The sequence below is a fragment of the Amphiura filiformis genome, chromosome 1 (assembly GCF_039555335.1).
Source record: "Amphiura filiformis chromosome 1, Afil_fr2py, whole genome shotgun sequence".
Taxonomy (NCBI): domain Eukaryota; kingdom Metazoa; phylum Echinodermata; class Ophiuroidea; order Amphilepidida; family Amphiuridae; genus Amphiura; species Amphiura filiformis.
This window is the reverse complement of record NC_092628.1, coordinates 7,705,351-7,727,431: the sequence shown is the minus strand read 5'-3', so window position 1 is coordinate 7,727,431 and position 22,081 is coordinate 7,705,351. Positions and strand designations below refer to the sequence as shown.

At 35.8% G+C, this 22,081-nt stretch overlaps 1 protein-coding gene across 1 annotated transcript in view; it reads right to left on the bottom strand.

Moving 5' to 3' along the window:
* Positions 1–21,394, bottom strand: part of LOC140144741 (uncharacterized) — a 41,013-nt gene extending 19,619 nt beyond the window's left edge. Inside the window, exons 1-13 of the mRNA XM_072166831.1 lie at positions 21,343–21,394; positions 18,214–18,313; positions 16,097–16,444; positions 15,521–15,832; positions 14,616–14,750; positions 11,590–11,739; positions 9,808–9,942; positions 7,944–8,222; positions 6,877–7,023; positions 5,585–5,863; positions 3,618–4,212; positions 2,223–2,323; positions 622–890 (exon numbers count right to left, since the gene is read on the bottom strand). Coding sequence (XP_072022932.1) covers positions 622–890; positions 2,223–2,323; positions 3,618–4,212; positions 5,585–5,863; positions 6,877–7,023; positions 7,944–8,222; positions 9,808–9,942; positions 11,590–11,739; positions 14,616–14,750; positions 15,521–15,832; positions 16,097–16,444; positions 18,214–18,301 — 2,838 coding nt within the window. The 5' untranslated portion in view covers positions 18,302–18,313; positions 21,343–21,394. The remainder of the gene's footprint in view (positions 1–621; positions 891–2,222; positions 2,324–3,617; positions 4,213–5,584; positions 5,864–6,876; positions 7,024–7,943; positions 8,223–9,807; positions 9,943–11,589; positions 11,740–14,615; positions 14,751–15,520; positions 15,833–16,096; positions 16,445–18,213; positions 18,314–21,342) is intronic.
* Positions 21,395–22,081: the final 687 nt, after the last annotated feature.

Sequence of the window (22,081 nt, the reverse complement as noted above, 5' to 3'; positions counted from 1 at the left end):
ACGGCGTACACACACTAATTCGAATCAGCCAAAGCAAAATCCAACAAAGCTTTGCTCTTAACTTAGGACGAGACACATTATAGCATGGTTAGGCATGGAGGGATTAAAAATGTCGATTATGTTTCTTCTATGCTCTCAAAAAGCCATCACTTCCAGTTTTATTACAGATGGGGACGGAGGGTTCAGCTACAAAATAAAACTAGTTAAAGTTCATAAGACTGTTGATCTTTTGGTTTGTTCCTTTAGAATCAAACGTCTGTCATTTATTCACCTGAGTTCTTGCCTTTTACAAGAAAGTTACAGTGTATAGATTTGATAAATCAAAAGAGTGAATTTGACATGATCTGGTCCATGGAAGCCAACTTGAAATGATGTATTTTTGAAAATTGAGTTGCTATAATTATTACCTTAAATACAAATATTAGGCTATCATATACAGAAAACTCCAAAGGCCTAGCAAACTTGGTTCTAAAGTTATGAAGTTTTATGATTGTCTATTTTCTTTTGTAATTTCTTGTTTTTTACTCCATATTTTTGCCTTTATCTCAATTTCAAATTTACCGCCTTTGGCCTCCGTGGATCCAGATCGTATCACAAATTAAAAGAAAAGATGATATTCACCTCCCATTCTACTTTCAGATCAGTGCTCAGCCGTTTCTTCTTCACGTAATTGGCAAAGTCTTTGACGTCCACGGGAGAGATGTGTAGTCCCAACTTGATTGTTGATGTCGCAGCACGTTTTCTCAATGCCGGGGAATCAGGAGATAGTTGTAATGGTGGTGGAGGCGGTGCTGGATGGGATATTGGGCGTCGGTTCTCAAAATCCATGTCATCTGTGGATTCTTCAAACCCTAAGTTGATAAAGTTTTCTAGTGAAGCAACTGAACTTGCTGGGAAAAAAGAACACAAGAGATATATTCAAGAGAATGGGAATGAAATTGTACGAGGGGGTATCAGCAAGTTTTTGAAATCACACAGAAGTGAAGGAGCAATACCGATGAAATTTTGTCAGTATAATCGCTCGTCCTTATGTACATTATTGTCCAAAGATGGTCTCATAAGTATGTTTACTTTCTTAACAGGTGGCACTAGATGGGCGGTAAGCACATAACCTGCAAGATGGAGAATATTGAGGCACACAGTGTGATTAAGTTCCTGCAATTGAAGGGTTAGGCCTACAATGCCCAGAAAATTTAAGTTCAAAATCAGATTTACTTGAGCAATAATATAATAATAATATTAAGGGCTTCCGGGAATTTGTTTGATGTATGTTGTATACTGCTGACATCCTTGATTTAGATTTTACATAGTGTGCAGGATTTTCAATGAGGTGGTCCTTTCAAATGAAAAGTGCAACTGTAAAGATTTATTGTAAAATGTGGACCTAAACCCCCTAACAAATGAACTTTTTTAGACATTTTGAATGATTTATCAGCAAAAAAGTTGACCTTTTGTCATTTTTTCTCCTACTCTTTGACCTTTTCATTAAAAAAAAAAAAGCAAAAAGTGGACCTCTGTGGAAATGGGGAGGGGTGTCACACCTCTTCACCTCCCTCCCACACCAACAACCAGTGACCCGTAAGTTGTGTGTGTAGTTCTTAATAATGAAACCATGGACCCACACACACGGACATATCATAATCCAAACGTGGACTTCAGTGATATTTCACCGCTAACCGTGGACCTGCATTATACCTACAATAGAAGACCCTACCCCATGTGCAAAGTTATGCTGTCTTACAGCCATGGACGCTGTCTTACAACCGTGGATGTCCACGTTTCGCAGTGTATGTATGTACATAAGTGGAGACTCAAAAGTCCACACTTGTAGGTGAAAACAAACGCACATCTACACATTTTTACCAAAAACCGTAGGCCTGGAGGAGCGTTGAACCCACCATGAGGTTCCCTATTCACACTTTTGCAATATTTACAAATTTTCACATCAACTGGGTTAATACATACTTTACTTTGTTTGACCTCCCATTTGGTAACACATATTTTGCTGATTTCTGTATCGGGCATGCCAACATAACCATACAGAGTGCATACACAATTACATGAGCAGGTTGTCTGCACGCAAATTACACATAATAGCACTGATTTCATTACCAACTCAAGGGTTAAACAAAGTATGTAGGCTTCTGTTGTGGATCCATCAGAAATGGATTTTTGCAATCATCATGGTTATTAAGAAATTCTGATGCAAGTTTCAAACTTACTGTCAAACATAGATGGTGCCAACACTTGTGATATCCGATCCAAGTCGGCTTCGCTGGCAACAACACTTGGTGGGTAACGCTTTGGTTGCCTTCTTCTCCTCCTATGGAATTATATTGACAAACATGCAGGTTAGAATATTCATTATATTCATATTCAATTTATTTCTATAAAAAATCGCAAATTATGCAAAGAAACACAACCAAATTTTTTAAAAATATGACGGAGGAAGTGCAACAAAAAGCAAAAGAAAACATTGCAAATATAAGCATTACCTGAAATCAGCCTACAAAACAACTTTAGGTGCATTATGCAAACATAGAGGTAGGCTTGTGGTTACAGACACTGATTATATTAAGGGAAGGAGTATGAACGTTTGGACAGTATTTATTGTGGGACATTAGAGCACATCAGACATATCGAATTGCATTCTGAATACGAAGAATGTCATTCTGATATCAAATAATTTTGATCTTTTGAAATTAGCAATTTAATACACATTTTATGGCAAATCATCAAAATTGATATTTTTGATATTTAACAGTACTTGAAGTAAACTTTATAAATCTGATGATAAAGTGTATGTAGGTGGGATGAAAAGCCGGCAATCAATTGAAAATTTTGACCTTTCGTATTGAAGATATGGATTTTTTTTCCCAAAACACCAAAAAGAAATAGGTCTTTATGGGAAAAAAATCCATATCTTCAATATAAATTAAAGGTCAAAATTTTCAATTGATCGTCGGCTTTTCCTCCCAGCTACATACACTTTAAGAATATATCATTAGATTTATAAAATTTATTTCGAGGACTGTTATATATCAAAAATTTGAAAAATATCAAATTTTATCAAATTTGTCATAAAATTTGTATTATATTGTGAATTTCAAAAAATGAAAATTATTTGATATCAGAAAGACATGCTTTGTATTCAGAATGCAATTCGATACGTCTGAGGTGCTCTCATGTCCCAGAAAAAATACTGTCGAAACGCAATAAACGCTTATTCCAGATCCCTTAATGTGTGGGTGATTAATATGTCCAAGATTGGAAAAACATGAGCTAAATTATTGAATTACATTCTCTTCTGTGCATGTAAATTGCTCTCAGCCTACAGGGCTACAAGGCTGGTAAGTTTAAAATTTACTGACTGACAACAAAGTTACCAGCATGCTGGATGTGCTCTAAAAGTGATCAGTTTTGTTTGAGCGCAGTGCCCATTTTAAACTACTTCACTTGTTTTTAAATGTGTGATTTTTAGTTTTGAAACAAACCTATACATAAAAGAACACATTCAGACGTTTATATTTTTACAGTACCTGGATATAACACAAAAAATTAACGTTCTGCAACAAGTTTCACTTTTACACCATTTCAAGACAACCTTTGATACCTACCATCTAATGTAGAAGATGAGAGCAATGATGAATGCCAATATGACTAGTAGTATCATAACGACAGCAACAATGATGGATGTCTGTGCTGATTGCATGTTGACAACACCTGAAGCTGTGGTTGTCTGGGTAGGACCTACTTGTGATGGTGGCTGTGATGATAATATTGAAGGTGGTTGAGTTGTTATATGTGGTGATGACGTTGAAGGTGATGAAGTTGTTATACGTGGTGATGATGTTGAAGGTGGTAGAGTTGTTAATGCCAAAGTGGTGATATCAACTACTGGACTTAGTTGTCCTTCTCCACCTGGACCTTCTCGCACAGCCCTTACTTGGATCCAATACTCGGTACTTGGTTGTAATGATTCAACAATAACTTGTATTATTTCTGATTGAGTTTGATCTAATCCAGATATGAATCCACCATCCATACGATTTCCAGGCATTGATTTCAAGGCATAATATATATTGTATCCAATCACAGGTCCATCTCCTGTATCTCCAGCTGCTGGATCCCATGCATTCCATTGTATCATCACTGATGTAGCACCTACACTTCCTGGTACTATAGTTGGAGTGTCTGTCAATCTGGGAAGAGCTGAAATTTAAATTAGCAAGAAATAGTTTTACCTGTGTAACATGGTAATCCTAACAATTTGACAAACCACTTTAACATCTAGTCTTTATAAGCTAAATCAACAAAGAGATCTGGGTTTTTTTTCTCTTATCTGTACACATCAACCAGCCACCTGTCATAACCAAAATGGAAAATGATGCTACCAGATCTCATGTATGGAGGCTACCTTTTTGATAAGGTCCCTATAGATTGTATATTTTAGTGAAAACATTGTTCTCTTGTGTTCACAAGATCACAAATATTGGTAGACAAATAGATGGTGAATGAAATAGCTGCAGGTCAAAACTTAAGCAATTACAGATGGCTAAACATTGTGAAGGAATTTGAATAACATTGATAACGTTTGTGTAGATACATCGTTAAGAAGCATTTGTGTGCTATAGACCTTTTCAAATCGAAGTTTTCCAAAGTTTTTTATGGATGACCCTGTTTACAATTCCGGGTCATCAACACTAACGCAAACGTATCTATTACATCTGAACACAAATCTGCGTGAAAGACACGGTCAAGCGTTGGGTATGGTTGTGCATGAGATAGATATTTATATTTTACGAAGAACACACAAAGACCAAATCAAATGTGCCACAGACGACAAACATCTGCATTTTTTCTTTTTTTTACTGTCACATTGTGAAGTGCCAAAGTGGAAGTATTAGTTCAATACCTTTAGAAAATATTTCTCTGTGATGACTTATGTTGATTTTGGCTAAATATGTTGTATTTTCACTCAAAAGGGTACGTGATTCTGCTTGATTCATTGTGCACCAATTTGGCCCCCTAGCTTACTGAATAAATACTGCGGTTTTCCGATCTTTTCCGATCTGGATTTGAAAAGGTCTATTCAATACATAGCGTGACTGGCCATGTTTGATTATGTCATCTTGGCTTGCATAACACATAGTACCCCATTTGGAGAATTATAAATTTGGAGTATAGTAGGCTTGGTGATTGCTCTATTTTGGTTTCAATCATAACATTTGCCATAATTGAATAGATTTTGAAAGTGGACCCTCAAAATTTGAATTAACTTTAAAAGGTGCTGAAAAAAGGTAGTAATAGTGTACTGGTACCAACTTTTAAGTATTTTTGAACACCACTTAAAATGAAGGCATTAGGAAAACATACAAAATGCTTAATGTTCAAAAGAAAAACAACTAAGTTTGCCATAAATCCATTCTGTGTTTCTTGAAGGTGTTGAAATTTTACGAACTTTAAAACCAATGAAATTTCATATGAAACATTTAGTGATTTAGCAAAGCATTAATTACCTAGCTGAAAGACCCTAGCTCTTCATTGGTCTGTAATGAACAAAGATTATCAATCAAAAACTTACCATAATACTCTGTTGTTACTTTTGCCTGTGTAAACCCTTCAGTGGTCTCTGAGCATGTAAGTTCACCACCTGCTGCTGGAGATGCTTCATAAACAACTGACAAATAGTTTCCCTTCTGCATAGTTTCCACCTGATCTCCATTTTCAAAACCACCTTGATCGGTAAGGTAAAATAAGCTCACTCTGCTTGCATCTGGTGCACCAGGATCACCTGTCACTATACATGTTACATTCACAGGTTGACCAGGGTTTGTCTTCTGGTATGTCAATGAAATAATTCCTATGAGAAGAAATCATTAATGAGAAACTTGTCAAAGAGTGTGTAATATTAAAATGAAAATGTCTAAAGCCCATCTATTTGTTTATCAATTATCAACACTTGTTTATCAATTTCAAGATTTATTTTCAAATTGGATGATACAATCTCGTTGCGTACCTTTAACAAAGGCTGACAATGATTTGCATGAGTTTGCGCTGTTTTGTTTTTTCTTATCCTTTTTTTTCCTTTCTTCGACTTCTGAGGCGCAAATGTGCATTATAAATAAAGTGTATGATGTGGCAGGTTGAAAAATGTCAGGCAGCCAAATTACAAATATATGCCCAAATTGAAATAGAGAAATAAAAGAAAAACATAACAAATCTCTCAAAATGTAAGGCGGCCATCCCCAGCCGCCCCGCTTGCAACTGCCCTGTGATGTGGGATGAGACTGTCAATCAAAGCATCTTCCTTATCAAAACATCTTCATTATATTACATTTTCTGAGCCACAATTATTTCTTTAGAAAACAAGGCAAGTCTATAAGGACCATTTATTCATTTTCATTTATTACATGACTTTTTCAACACTGCCATAGAATATCATAAAAGGCAAAAGACATTTTAAAGCTTTAATGCCTTAGAATATGCCCAAGGAGAGCATCCACCAGTGGCAACATTACAACAATCACAGAAAATACATTTACTTGTATTAACATCTTACCAGTTTGACAAGATGTTCCATTCCAGGCATCCTTACAAATCCTACCATCTGAGGCAGGAGAACAGATATCAGTGACATACAATAATTACAGTGAATACATTTACTTGTATTAAGACATCTTCTCATTGTTCTCAGTTCGACAAGATATTCACTTAATTAACTTGTATTAAAACTCCTTACCAGTTTGACATGATGTTCCACTCCAGGCATCCTTACACATCTTACCATCTGAGGCAGGTGTACAATGTACATACACCAGTGACAGGATTACAATAATTACAATAAATACATATATTTATATTAAGACATCTTACCAGTTTGACATGATGTTCCACTCCAGGCATCCTTACACATCTTACCATCTGAGGCAGGAGTACTACATTCACCAGTGACAGGATTACAATGATTCACTCCACCTTGACAATGACAGGTCTTGGTGCAATCAGCAAAACAACCTTCGTCTGTATTATAAAGAGAAATACAGGTTCCAGTCATTACGTTTCTTCACATACTTAAAACTTGAAATTAAAAGATTAGCATATAATGAAAGTTTCAGTTTAGATATGCCAATTATGGGGGAAAATTAAGTTTCATGGTTCTCAGCTTTACTCTCACCTCTATTCAAAGAATATATCCCATAACAATCTATGATGGCTAAGGTAATAATGATGTAGCTGCTGAATATTGTTCAACTGCTATTGAAGATTAAAATTGGGAAATTATTTACACATGACATCAATGAGCAACAATTGATCAACAGCCAATGAAATCATTTAAATATTCAAATTTCATAAGCTGATAGATTGCAGTTTACATCAATCTATATGGAATATCATCAAATCAAGGTTATAATATGATGTCCAAATGGTTGTTATTTACAATTAACCAAAATATTGAAATTGGTAACTTGCCCTGGGGTGGCAGTCCATTGTTATAATATGTTACATAGTTTGGTACATTAACAACCTCATATAAACGGTATTGGATGTATGTTTGTAGAGATTATCATTCATCTAGGTAGCAAAAACTATGAAAATTAGAATTGCAATCTAGATATCTGGACTTACTACTTTTGAGTGGCAAAATTTTCACTTTTTCAAATTTTCAATTCTTCCTAATATTTGCCGCCAGAAGATCACTTGGCATGACGATTCATCCAGGATCAGATGTGATAATTTGCCACTAAAAATAAGTCTGATGTCTAGATTACAATTCTAGATTTCATAATCTTGGATATGCGCTTGAGTCATAAATTTGTAATATAAAAAAATGCAAATTAATAGGTGATTGATTTGCATGAGATCTAAAAATGTATTACCATATGCTCTTTACAATCTGGTTCTGTAATGATTAAAATATTTCCATTGGTTTAAAAACTTACATTGTGCACAGTTATCCAGGTTGATGCCAGTCACAGACATATATCCAGGTTCACAGAGACTCAGTCCTGTATTGTCATCAGCTGAACATTTAGCAGTCATTCTGTCTACACATGATGGACCACTAAGACAGTGACACTCATGCTCACAGTTATGACCAGCAAATCCTGACAGACACTCAGATGCAAGTAAGCAGGATCCTGTGTCTTGGTTGCAATTCTCACAGCCACATTTTTCAGTACATTCACTGCCCCAGTAGCCAGTAGGACACTCATCTGGAACTAAATAGTTACATAAAACCTCTTTGAGAATATGTTTTGCTTGATTGGGATAAAATCATAGCACTTCTTGTAGTTTATTAGAAAGAGAATTGAATAAAACTGTAACAGAACAGAATAACAAAAATAAAACTTAAGGTTACCACTGAAATGTATGGCAAATTGCTCTTATATAAGCAAATTTGCAATCAGCTAGGCTACCAATAGCTGTTTGTGTGCTTGTCAAAATCATAATGTGAAGTGAATTGATAAACATCTTGGAAGATTATTTTTAGATGAATGATCATCTTAATCCATCCCAATGCTACTGGATATTCACAATCTTAAGCATACACAAGAAGTATTGTTACAAAAGCAATTTCTAACTAAATTACCAAATAAACTGGTTGATATATGGATGGAAAATATTGTTGTGTATTTTGAAACCTCATTTGGTATCATGCAACTTGAATTTCCCAATTTATACCATTTAAATGAAAAAAGAGCATTTCAAAAATGACCAAATTTACATACTTTTCTCTGAAAATATGCATTATCAACACAGAATGTTAATCTGCAACATTGTAATGGGCCTGTTACTCTACCTTTTGTCTTTCAAACATGTATTTTACTTAAAGTTGCAAAATGCTGAGTGAGGTATCATAATATGCAGAACAACATTCTACATTAATCAACCACCTTATGTTGAGACTGTAGTTTTAGTGCCTTTAAAATACATGTTTTATTTGTAAAAATACTTTTTGTGCATAGTATACAAACTTAGTAGGCATCAACACTGCATTCATGTTGACCTGATCCTGTATTCACCATAGCAGTATTCACCATCACAATGCAGCTTTAGTCCTGTAAACGTATCACAAGACAGCTTCTTCTTCTTCTTTCGTATGCTGCTAACGAGGGAGATTCAGATCTCAAGTTTGCTGTTGAGCAGACAGTCTCGTGTGGAAACATCAACTTCAGTGAGTCCCTTGGCTACATTTGGGGGTCGATGAAGGTGACAAGATTTGATGATGTGGTCTGCCGTCTGCTCTTCCTTTCCGCACTCAAAAAGTGGGCTTTGGGTGTGGCCCCATCTATGCATACTGGCCCTGAAGCGACCTACTCCTGTTCGCAGGCGGTTGAGTTTCACCCATGCATGGCGTGGCAAATCCGAGCCAGGACTGGATTTTGACGTGTCTGGGATATAGCTCTTCAGGGCAGCTATAGTTATAGGATACTTTGGCATCCAGGACCAGACCATCCTGTAGCACAAGGTCCATTGCATTGTCCTGTAAACCTATCACAGGGCAGCTATAGATATAGGATACTTACTTTGGCATCCAGGTCCAGACCATCCTGGAAGGTCCATTGCATTGTCCTGTAACCCTATCACAAGACAGCTATAGTTATAGGATACTTACTTTGACATCCAGGACCAGACCATCCTGTAGCACAAGGTCCATTGCATTGTCCTGTAAATCTATCACAAGGCAGCTATAGATATAGGATACTTACTTTGGCATCCAGGTCCAGACCATCCTGTAGCACAAGGTCCATTGCATTGTCCTGTAAATCTATCACAAGACAGCTATAGTTATAGGATACTTACTTTGACATCCAGTTCCAGACCAACCAGCAGCACAATTTCCTGTAGCACATTCTCCTGTATACCTATCACAGGCAACTCCCTCAGCACAATGACAGGTTTCAGAACATCCTGCTCCAAACTCATCATTCAAACATACTGTATAAACATAAAAAATAAATTAATATTGACTTATTATTCAAGCCACTTCACAATGATTCAAGGATGCACAACCATATCAAAAGGGGAATATGATGTACAAACTGTAAGGAAATGTCTTGCAATTTTGTATTCCACCTGACAAGTTGCATTACATCAGATAAATTGCAAACTACACCTATTTCAGATCTCTACCACATTACAACATTTCAACTGTTCATATATATTTCATAACTGGTTAAATGCAGTAACACAAAAAGTAAGCAACTGCACTCTCTTCTTGTAATTTACAGCAAAGTAATGGCAATTTGTTAATGTAAACCTATAATTTCAGACATCTATTTCATATTACACACAACACAGCATTATAGCAAACCTTATCGAGAAGATTTCTGGTAGGCACAAGTTAATATTTCAAAACTTAATCAACATTGAAACAATTACAATTCAATTGAATTCTAACTTTAAAACAACATTGATTCAATGTTAAAATACCAACCTGTTCCCACTGGGAATCTTATCTAAGGTTTGCTATAATTACTTACAAGGTACCCTAAACATTTAGTGGTCTTTTTTCTTTCTTTCTTACATGTCCATCTGCAATTTTGTGTTGTATTGGAAAATAAATGAGAATTATATCAGTGGTATAAGTACACTTTCATAAATGAGGAGGCTGCAGGGCAGCAAAGATTTTGTCTGAGGGGCAATATCATAGGACCCTCTCCTTAGACAGATAATAGACAGAGCCAGTTGGATTGAGGCAGCAGTGCAGCGAAGAGGGAAAAATGGGGGTCCCTCTCCTTAGACAGCTGTAGACAGGGCCAGTTGCAGTTGGTTTGGATTGGTGCAGGCGGCAGCGAAGTGAACAAAATGGGCAATGGTGGACAATCTCCATAGACACCTGCAAAGACTATCAATTGGCTGGGTGCTCAAGTTCTGATCGAGGAGGCTCAAGCTCCCTTGTCCACTCTATTAGTTATGTCACTGGTGGGTATACATAATGTGCAACTCAAAACTGTCTAACTTACAATGTATTGCTTGTATCGTGTCAACTTGTTTCTTTTGACTTGCATTTTCATCTGCAAATTTTGTTTTACATTTGAAATGAACCATAATTGCACTGGATATCAGTGGCATACACCTAGGTTTCATTATCATTGAGGTATAGGACTTTTTATTTTTTCGGAGAAGAGCAGGTAGGGCAACTACTTGATTATATTTCTACATGTTCATACTACATACTCTGAAAATTTTGGAAAATTCGCACGAGTCCGTTTTTTTTAAATCACAATTTTGTTCCTAAAATGGGGGTTATAGCGCCCTCAACGGGCACTCTCTCCATAGGGCTACATGTAAAGACCAGTTATAGACAAATGGCCCTAAAATAAAAGCGGACTCGTCAATGAATTTCCTCAAATTTTGCAAATGATGTAGATTTAACATCTGGAATGTAATGCAAGTGATGTCGTTGCTGCTCTTCTAAATTCATTTTTAAAATGTCCGCCCCAGACCAAGGTGCATAACTAGACTTTTATGAAGAGGGTAGCAGGGGTAGTGTATGAAGGATGAAATCTGGACTTTCTATGATACACTTAAATACATTGCCAGTTAGTTACATCACTGGTGGATATAGATTAGGTCAATTACCTTGATCACATTTTGTCCCCTTCCATCCAGGTATACAGCTACAACCAGCAGGGTCTGGCACACAGAATACACTAAGTGGACATGAGGCTACAGCTAAATTAAATCCACATTGATGCTCACAATCCCAACCAAACTTGTTCTGTCCACAAGCTATAAGAATAAATTATGTACATTTTAAAAAGGAAATCATAACTGTGACAACATTATTCATAAATGTACAGTTCATTGGACAAACAAATCAACCTCATCGGTACACACTAAATTGGGCTGCATTTTAAGAGCTGCATTGTATTTGGTGTAACCTTTGATTTAAAAACCCACTTAATTGAAGCCAACTTAAAGGCATTGTTGAGATACCAATATTCCTGTGCTCAATATGTTAAAGCAGGGATGGGCAACCTACTGTCTGCATGCAGCATCATGGACCCCTCTAAAAATGTGTAAGGCCTGTGAAACCCTTGGGTAAAAACTGGGAAAATAGTTTGTTGTTTTGTATTTTATTACTGTGACATTTAACTTCAAATCACTACTCCCTAGAGCAGGGGTCCGCAAATAGCGACGCGTGCGCCATATTGTGGCGCGCCATGGCTTCCCGAGTGGCGCGCGGCGCTGTTTAGAAAATGAAAAAAAAAAAAATCAAAAATCAAACCCTTTGATCAAACTTTGCAGGAAAATCTCCAATATTCTATATTTCAATATTAAACAGTGCGATTCCCATGTTTAAATCAAATCTATTTGAGGAAGCCTGCCCTATAGTCAATAATCAATTTTGTTGTCTCGCTTGTCTCGCCTGATAAGGCAGGAGACTATATAATCACTTTTCCGTGCAGATGTGTGTATGTGTGTATGTGTGTGTGTGTGTATGTGACAAATTTGGTTAAAGTTTTGGTTAAAGTTTGCCTTCCGCCTATTTTCTCGGAGACTATGAGTCGCACGTTCCTCAAACTTGGTGGGTGGGTGCATCTTGACCCGAGACAGAACCGGTTTGTATTGGTTAGTGCGTCAAGGTCACTGAGGTCATGTAGGGGTCATCTGAGGTCAAATTAGTAAAAACTGTCGTATGGGCATGAAACTTGGTTGGTGCAGTCAACATTTAAAGCCAAATTTTTGGAAGGTCATTTCAAGGTCACCAGGGGTCATCTGAGGTCAAATTAGTAAAAACTGTCGTATGGGCATGAAACTTGGTTGGTACAGTCAACATTTAAAGCCAAATTTTTGGAAGGTCATTTCAAGGTCACCAGGGGTCATCTGAGGTCAAATTAGTAAAAACTGTTGTATGGGCATGAAACTTGGTGGGTACAGTCAACATTTAAAGCCACATTTTTGGAAGGTCATTTCGGGGTCACCAGGGTCATCTGAGGTCAAATTAGTAAAAACTGTTGTATGGGCATGAAACTTGGTGGGTCCAGTCAACATTTAAAGCCAAATTTTTGGAAGGTCATTTCAAGGTCACCAGGGGTCATCTGAGGTCAAATTAAGTAAAAACTGTTGTACGGGCATGAAACTTGGTGGGTACAGTCAACATTTAAAGCCAAATTTTTGGAAGGTCATTTCGAGGTCACTAGGGGTCATCTGAGGTCAAATAAGTAAAAACTGTTGTCTGGGCATGAAACTTGGTGGGTACAGTCAACATTTAAAGCCCAATTTTTGGAAGGTCATTTCAAGGTCACCAGGGGTCATCTGAGGTCAAATTTAGTACAAACTGTTGTACGGGCATGAAACTTGGTGGGTACGGTCAACATTTCAAGCCAAATTTTTGGAAGGTCATTTCGAGGTCACCAGGGGTCATCTGAGGTCAAATTAGTAAAAACTGTTGGTCGGGCATGAATCTTGGTGGGTACAGTCAACATTTAATGCCAAATTTTTGGAAGGTCATTTCGAGGTCACCAGAGGTCATCTGAGGTCAAATTAGTAAAAACTGTTGTACGGGCATGAAACTTGGTGGGTACAGTCAACATTTCAAGCCAAATTTTTGGAAGGTCATTTCGAGGCCACCAGGGGTCATCTGAGGTCAAATTAGTAAAAACTTTCAGATAGGCATGAAATTCGGTGGGTACAGTCAACATTTAAAGTCAAATTTTTGGAAGGTCATTTCAGGGTCACCAGGGTCATCTGAGGTCAAATTAGTAAAACCTGTTGCATGGGCATGAAACTTGATGGGTACGGTCACCATCAGCCAGATAATCGTGCCCAGCCGATAACCACCAAATTCATTTACCTCTACCAAAAGTAATCGCGAAAGCAGGCGAGACTCGTGGTTCGAGAACCGCCTTGTTTCTAGTATGTCTACAAAGTAGGAAATCACTGAAATAAATTGCTGGACTTTTTGGGGATCATGTACATATTTGTCAGAAAAATTGCTAAAATGATACAACATTTAGTTTCTGAATAATTGAAAGTAACCCCTTAAAATTATACTCTTCTTTGGACAAAGAGTCAGCCCCAAATTAATATTATTGTTGTTTCTGGGATCAATAACCATGTCCAAAAGTTACAAATTTCTTGCGCTACAAACAGTTCTTTTAATGATCAGCAATTACATCACAAATTTGACTTGAAAAGGTAATGCTAAAGGGACTATCAGTGATTTTCTGACCAGAAAATCCTAAAATTCCTCAAAATTCAGCATTTAGGATTTTTGAAACAAGTACAATAGATATACGCTAATGAAGCAACAAATGGCAAACATGAACTTGAAATCCCTTCCCCTCTCCCTGATTGATGCCCATTAAGTTCATATATTGCCTATGCTTTCCATGAAAAATGTTTTCTTTGACAAATTTAGGAATTGTTTAGGCTTGCATTTATCACATATACTCCCATATGACCTACTTGGACTACATACCTGTAAGAGAGTTAGGATCAGTGAATCCAGGTCTACATACACACTCTCCAGTCTTGGTCCAGTGAATCCAGGTCTACATACACACTCTCCATTCTTGTTATCACATATGCCTCCATTGTAACAGTTGTCACATATATGTATCACATGTATTCCAATAAGGCCTACAAATTTGACTACATACCTCTAAGACAGTTAGGTCCAGTGAATCCAGGTCTACATACACACTCTCCAGTCTTATCATCACATATGCCTCCGTTATAACAGTTATCACAGATGCTTATACAGGTTGGGGGACCCCATCTTCCAGCAGGACATTCTATAGGTTCACAAAACAAAAATCAATAAAAGCAATGTAACATAGAAAGAAAGTAGAGATTACATATTTTCCTGATAACAGCTGTAACACCTTTTTACAAATGCTGTGACAAAGACAGATTTTCGATCTTTATTCTTGTCTTGTTCCATCTGCACAGCAGATGAAACAACATTTTCAGCTCAATGAAACATTGACAGCAACAAGATTATGTACAGGCAGATTAAAAATGTCCAATGTAGGCTCTATATATGTACAATGTAGTTTTTTCTTTTTTCTTCTTTTTTTTTGTATGGGCATGCAAGCATGCTCATGTTTGATTATTGCAACACCATTCCACAATATCAAGATTTGGTGACATAATCAGCATTCATGCCCAATGACATGGTTTTTTCTCTATAATTAGTTCTTTTTTCACCATTCTCATGATTTCAAAAAATAGCGACTAGTTTTTTAAAAAGTGTATGTATTTTAAAACAATGGCTTAAAATTACCATTTGCCTTTATTTTTCTGCCCTATTATGACCCAAATTTTCCAAGTCTATCTGAAGGATTCCCCATTTAAGAGCTTCTCACCCCCGTTCTCACCCAAAGGCCCCATTGCGATGTCATGTTACAATCTGTCTGCCTGTGGAACAAGGTTTTTTTCTGTGGACATTTTACCAATTTCTGATTTTGATTAAATGGTCAAGAGTGGAGTAAAGCCCAAATTTGGGGATTTCACGCACACAGCGCCACCACCACAGCACCACCGATGTATGAAATAAACATACCTCTTACAATGAGTCTGATGAGACTAAACCTGAAGCTTTGCCTCCTATCTTTCCAATAAGTAGCATACACACCCTTGTCAGATACAGTCACCTGATTGATGGGAAAAGATAAAGAATCTGCAGTACTCGTAAACCTACTCTGATCAAACGTAATATATCCATCAGGTGTGTCAGCTTGCTTTTGCCACCGGACATCAGTAGATGGATTAACCGCCAATGGAGTGTTACTGGTAAGAATTGTAACATCAAGAGTGACAGATTCACCCACATTGGCTGTAACTGTGAACTGTCCGTCTAATGGTTCAAAATGTGCTGTTTGGAACAAAAAAGAAATAAAAAGATTTTTAAATTTGTATGACAAAAGCAATGAAATATGTACATGAATGCACAGGTTCAACAGAAAAACAATTATTATTTTCTCTGATAATTTCAGAACCAACTGGGTTAACAAGTGTTATATGTTATTTTTACATTCCTTGACTCTTGAAGAATGGATAAGTTTAATACTGAACTTTCACTTACAGCATTTCTGCAATGAACAATAAAATTTGAATTAAGTTTGGATTAAGTACTCACTCTGATCACCTCGCAGGATTGTGACAGGTACTCTGGTTGGCACTCCTTGACTGTTAGAAGCTTCACAGTAAAATACACCTTGGACTTCTCCAATTCTCACAGCGTGTGTAGTTGTGGCTATAGTAGTTGTCTTTCTGTTCAATGTAATGACAGTGGTAGAAGTAGTCCTAGAAGGCAAGGCTAATGTGTTGTATGCACTAGTGTTACCCCTTGTGATATGTCTCCCTATGGTTATTTCATTTAGTTTTGCAGTATCTGGATCACTTAGAAGACAAATGAATTGAGCTGGCTCCACGTCATTTGAAACAAATGGAGTAGGCGTCACTGACATCAGATGTACAGGCTCACCTTAAAGAAGAGAGAGAGAAAAGTTAGCACAGGATTCACTTCTTGTATGTTATAGATTATATCATTAATAAAATAAATTGAGTCAGCGGTTTTGAGTTGAGCTACATGTACATGTACAGACCAACTTAATTGCATCACATGGAACCTAGGATGTATGGAGTAGGTGACACTAAAGTTAAATGTAGAGCATACTAGTACAGGCTCATTTGAACATAGAGAATCTAACTTTGTTAACATAATCATTCCATTAACTGCCCAGGGCACTTAGAAAAGTCATTTCACAAGAGCACTTATTTTTTTAATTGTTTACATATTTTGCATGTGTAAAAAGTGGCCCAAAATATACATCTATCAGTATAATCATCAAGTGTTTCAGACAATGATCCAGATTTGCATCTAGGCAGTGGATAATATCACAGTTTACTTGATGTTAAGTCACTGGATGGGCGCTTATAGGGGCATGGGCGGTTAATAGAATGAACACAACACTTTGACTGTATCAAATCACAAATAATTGAACATTTGCGTAATTAAACTTAAACTTGCAATATAGATGCCAATAATTTCATTAATCCAGTCTGTAATCAACAAAGAATATGCAAATTAGGCACTAAATTTTCTGTTTTACATTTAAAAAAGTTTAATTCATGTAGGCCTTACACATGTCATTGTTTGGAGCAATTGTACCGTATCTGGTTATTTTATTTGAAAAATCCAGGCAATTGTTATTTTCTTTCCAAAAAGAAGACAATAAACATTTCACAACAAATTATTTAAAAAATAATACAAAATAATAAAAATCAACCCCCAACTTGTAAGTTTTACATTAACTTGGCCATTAATATGTGCAATTTGAGGCACATTTCAGGATAAATCCTGGCCCAAAAAACTGAAAAAAAAATGCATTTTTCCTTTTGGTCTTTGTGCTGCCTACTGGGAACAAACTTTTGTTTTGCCTCACAGCATTTTCTTTATTTATCAATTTTATCATAGCCAGCTGAAACCGCAAACCATCTTGATATTTCAAAGCAATGCAAAATTAAAATAAAATAGGAAGGCCATAATAATTATATTTATCGTTTGTCTAATGCCCCACCATGATTTGTGCATTTAATAATTGCCTGAAAAGTCTGATTTCTCAATTTTGTTTTGCAATATTTACCAATAAACGGGCAATATACAAGATCAATGCTAAATACCAGAGAGATTTAATTTCTACTTCTATCAACAGGAAATAATACTTCAACAGGAAATAAACACATATTCTGCATAAAACCTTTTTTTAGGATTTTTAGGCAATTTTTATCAAATACACAAGCAATAATGATCTTACTTGCATTATACCATAAACAATCATTGACATGACTTAACAAAGGATTTGGGCATTTTACAAGCTTTACAGTAATACCTCAATCACTCCCCTATTCAATGTTTTTCATTACCATAACTACAGAAAGCCCAAAGTACTGCAATACTTGGGATGTTTCTCAAATCTTCAACACTTCTTGGTGGGAAGAGGTTAAAACGTAAGAACCCAATTTTTTTTTAGCGATTTGGCTTTTCATATACATAACACTAAAATAATTCTTTTGCACTGGACTGTAGGCCAACTAACAGGAACAACATACAATGTATATACATGTGATACGTAACATACATATACACACCTCTATCTAATCTTTGTAAACTTTATAAATTACTTCAAATCAAATTGTCTTGTTGTAACCATAACTGGTACATACACTAAGCATACTATGAATACAACTTACTTAATGCTTTCTTGAGGAATACAGCCAAAAACATCCATAAAACTGTGCCAAACACCCGGAAACCACAGACACTGCAGATGAACGCCATGTTAAACACATCCTGATTCAGTAAAAGGAAACACAGTGACAAAATCAAAATATATTTGTGTTAAGCTATACAAATCCAAATGGTTGCCACAATATTTCAGCCCAAAGTTGTGGCAGGGTGCAAAGTAGTGCAGCAAATTGCTTTCAAGCTGATTGATTTCATTGCCAGGGTTAGATGAACACTTCAATGATCATAATGGGCCCTGCTCTCATACCAAGCTTTCTATTGCTTATGATATAGAAAACATCATGATTTCATATGAAATTGAGCATTTTACAAAAGAGAACATGCTATATTTAGATAATATACAATCTTAATTGTACCTTCATTTCAGTGGAGTTACATCCGATATGCAATTTTTGTGGGAGCAAAGTCAGACATGCAGATTTCATTGAAGCAAAGTCAGACATGCAGATTTTAATTGGAGCAAAGTCAGAAATAAATTTCTACAATATAGAGGCAGTAATAACAAAGTTTTAATAACTATACCGTAAACGTTCGCCTAATGGCACTATGGACTCCATTGACATAACTGGAATTTTAGACATAAACTAAAAGTGCCCTCCCACAAAAATCCCACCAGCAAATAAGGACACATACCCTTAATTCTTGTCTGATTCTTAGAGGAGTGAGCTCTCTATTTGTACATAAAATTTACCTCAAGACAAAGGAGCCCGGGTGCCATTAGGCGAATGTTTACGGTATTGCAATAAGTAACTAAACAGTTTTGAAAATGAATTATTAAGTAAGTGAAATAAGAGTATAACTAGATACTGACTATGATACTCGTGTCAGAAGTAGTAGGCACAGTAATGTATGGTACAACAAATTTCTCCTCCTAAGTGCAGAAGTCAAAGCTTGTCAAAATGAGCCAATTAGGTGCTAACTGCACTATTTGGCAACTGTTGATTCCTATTATAATTTAATTGCCCTTAGGTCATGGGCAATTTTTGACTTAATACTGTCTGTGAATTCATGCATGACACAGACTTAAATTATTATTATTGTTGTTATTATTATTATTATTATTATTAAAGGGGAAAATGGCTCAGACTGACTTGAGAGCACTTGAAACAATACTTTACTAGGAATGTTTGTCCTCATCTGAAAGTATTTTTACGACTTTTTGAGTTCATAATTTATCATAGAAATTGAAACGAAATCCTTTAAATTTTTGTGATTTATTTATGTAAAATATTAGTGCAGTTAGACTATTAAAGTTTAGCAATGACCTTGAATGCCATAGACTAATTCATTGCATGGATGAGCACATTTAAAACAAGTTATTTTTGTGGTAAGAAAGTCCCCCAATATTTCCCTAAAATCCTGCATGTGCAATATTAAGCTTCTCACAAACTGTTATTACAATTTGTTCAAAATCATATTTACATTTCACAGATAGAATGGTTTTGTGTACCTAATGTACTGTAAATGAACTTTTTATGGCTTATGTGTGAAATACTTGTCCTACCTGTATTATACACAGAGATGCCAGAGACTTGCCAAAAAAAAATTCTGAAAATAATACAGATAATTGCGAGCGATAGGGATCATAGCGACCAGAGTGTAGCACCTCACAGCAGGGAGTCCCTTTTAGATACAAAAATGTAATTTTTTGGCAATTTTTCTCCCAATTTTTTTTATCAACCGCAAATGATTGTAGCACTTGGCTTTAGTTCCAGGGACTCTCCAAATCCAAAAATAAAATTAAAAAAAGGGTTTTGAAGGGTATGTCTAAAGGACATTTACACAAGTGCAACTGCAATAAATCCACATTAAAAAGGGTTTTTTTAATAAAAAATTCCAAAATCCAAATAAATTCTGGACACTGTATACAACTGAAATTTTGCCAGATCACTAAAATTTACATCCTGTTCAACATAAGTAAGCACTGAGGAATTAACTAGCTGATTGGTTATTAAATATGCTATCTACTGTAGATAGCAGCTTTGAGAACAGTTTAGATCATCAATTTATTAATCTTACATCTTTTGAAGTATTATTTATTTGGAGATTTATTTTACAGTTCTCTTTTTTTGTTCCTCACCTCCCACCCTGACAAATAAATTGGTAAATTGGTAAATTTTACAAAATCAGTAATTCATAGAAAGAACCGTTTGAAAGGGTAACACTAACACTGGGAAGTGCATAAAGGTCAATTGAAATCAGTGAGGATTGATCTGTTAACATGCAGGATATGGTAAACTATTCCTATTGTGCCAGTTGAAATCCACACTACCCCTGTGTCATAATTTGGAAATATCTTCCACATGGGTAGTAAGTTTTTCAAGTGTAATTGGTCAGGGTTAACTATTTTGAAACCAATCCTGCCCCTGTATTATATGCCTTTGCCTATATCTTCCATAACTGGAATGATTATTTCAAATAGACCATGGGACAAGGCTTGCTAAGTGCTTCAGAAAGTAGTTTTCTTTCTCCCTTTCTGGGTAGAGGATGGTTTATACATGAAAATATAGCTATTATATCACTGATCAATAATATAACATTTCCCACTTTCAAAAGTTGCACGTTACTGTGTAATTTAGGAGTTATTTGGGGTTAAAAATGTGTTTTTCGTGATTTTTTTCCATTTTTGCCCAAAAATGTCAAATATTAAAATAGCTGTAACTTTAAAAATAAATTGAGTAGACTCAATTTATTTTTAAAGTTACAGCTATTTTAATATTTGACATTTTTGGTCAAAAATGGAAAAAAATCACGAAAAACACATTTTTAACCCCAAATAACTCCTAAATGAGTAAAGTAAAACGTGGGAACTTTTTGGATATTAATTAAGACATATATTTACTCTTGATTTGTTATGTTTTTATGTTCTGCCCAAGAGTGGACTACGGAAGTGAAAGATAAATGTCCATGTCCCATAGTCTAAAATGGAAGTTAGCTAATTATCTATTCTATTCAATACTCATACTCCCTCTGTGGAAGACTTTAGCTAAATTTAGTTACACATTGGTTGTGTGGATTTTAATTGAAATAGCCCATTTTGAAAGATTATTTTTAAATATATTTTCTCAACTTACATGTTCAAGAAAAATGCAGCATTCAAGAAGCAACCTTTGTCCTCATAAGTAAGGCTGGAATCAACTGCACTGGAAAGCTGGTGACAACAAAAGTAGAATAAATCTTCTCTTCAATGATTGACATACTTAAAGGTCCTAATCTGTTAACTTTCAATGTTTTTTGTCACCTGATTTGACTTGTGTATTTCAGCATTCAAATGCATTGGAGCATTGAATTAAAGGGATACAACTATCAAGATGGCTATTAGCTTGACAACTGAATTGTAATAATTTTAAAGCGGTGCAATTCAGAGCATTCAACTGACCAATAAAGATTTAGAATTGAGTATTATCACTCTATACACTAAATAATCGCATACTTTATTACCTGCAATATACATTTCATATTTGCCTAAAGGTATATATACTTTTAAGTGTAGTCCATTAAAACACAAAAACATGCTTTAAAACACAGGTCAAACGTAGGCCTAATTTGTTTATCTTTCTTCAGAAATGAATTTACATGTGATTTTGAAACAGGATTGTTCAATGACTTGCATGGGCAAAAGTAAGAGATAATTGAAAGTGCAACAATCTTAATTGTGCAAAAATGGCGTAGACAATGTGATACGTACATTATTACTTCTTATTAGAATATTGTTTTATGCCTTTTTTCCCATCCAACTGACTTAGCTGTATCTGATACAGGCCAGTAATCACAATACATGACGAGTGATTTTGTGATTGCAAGCTCTACAGA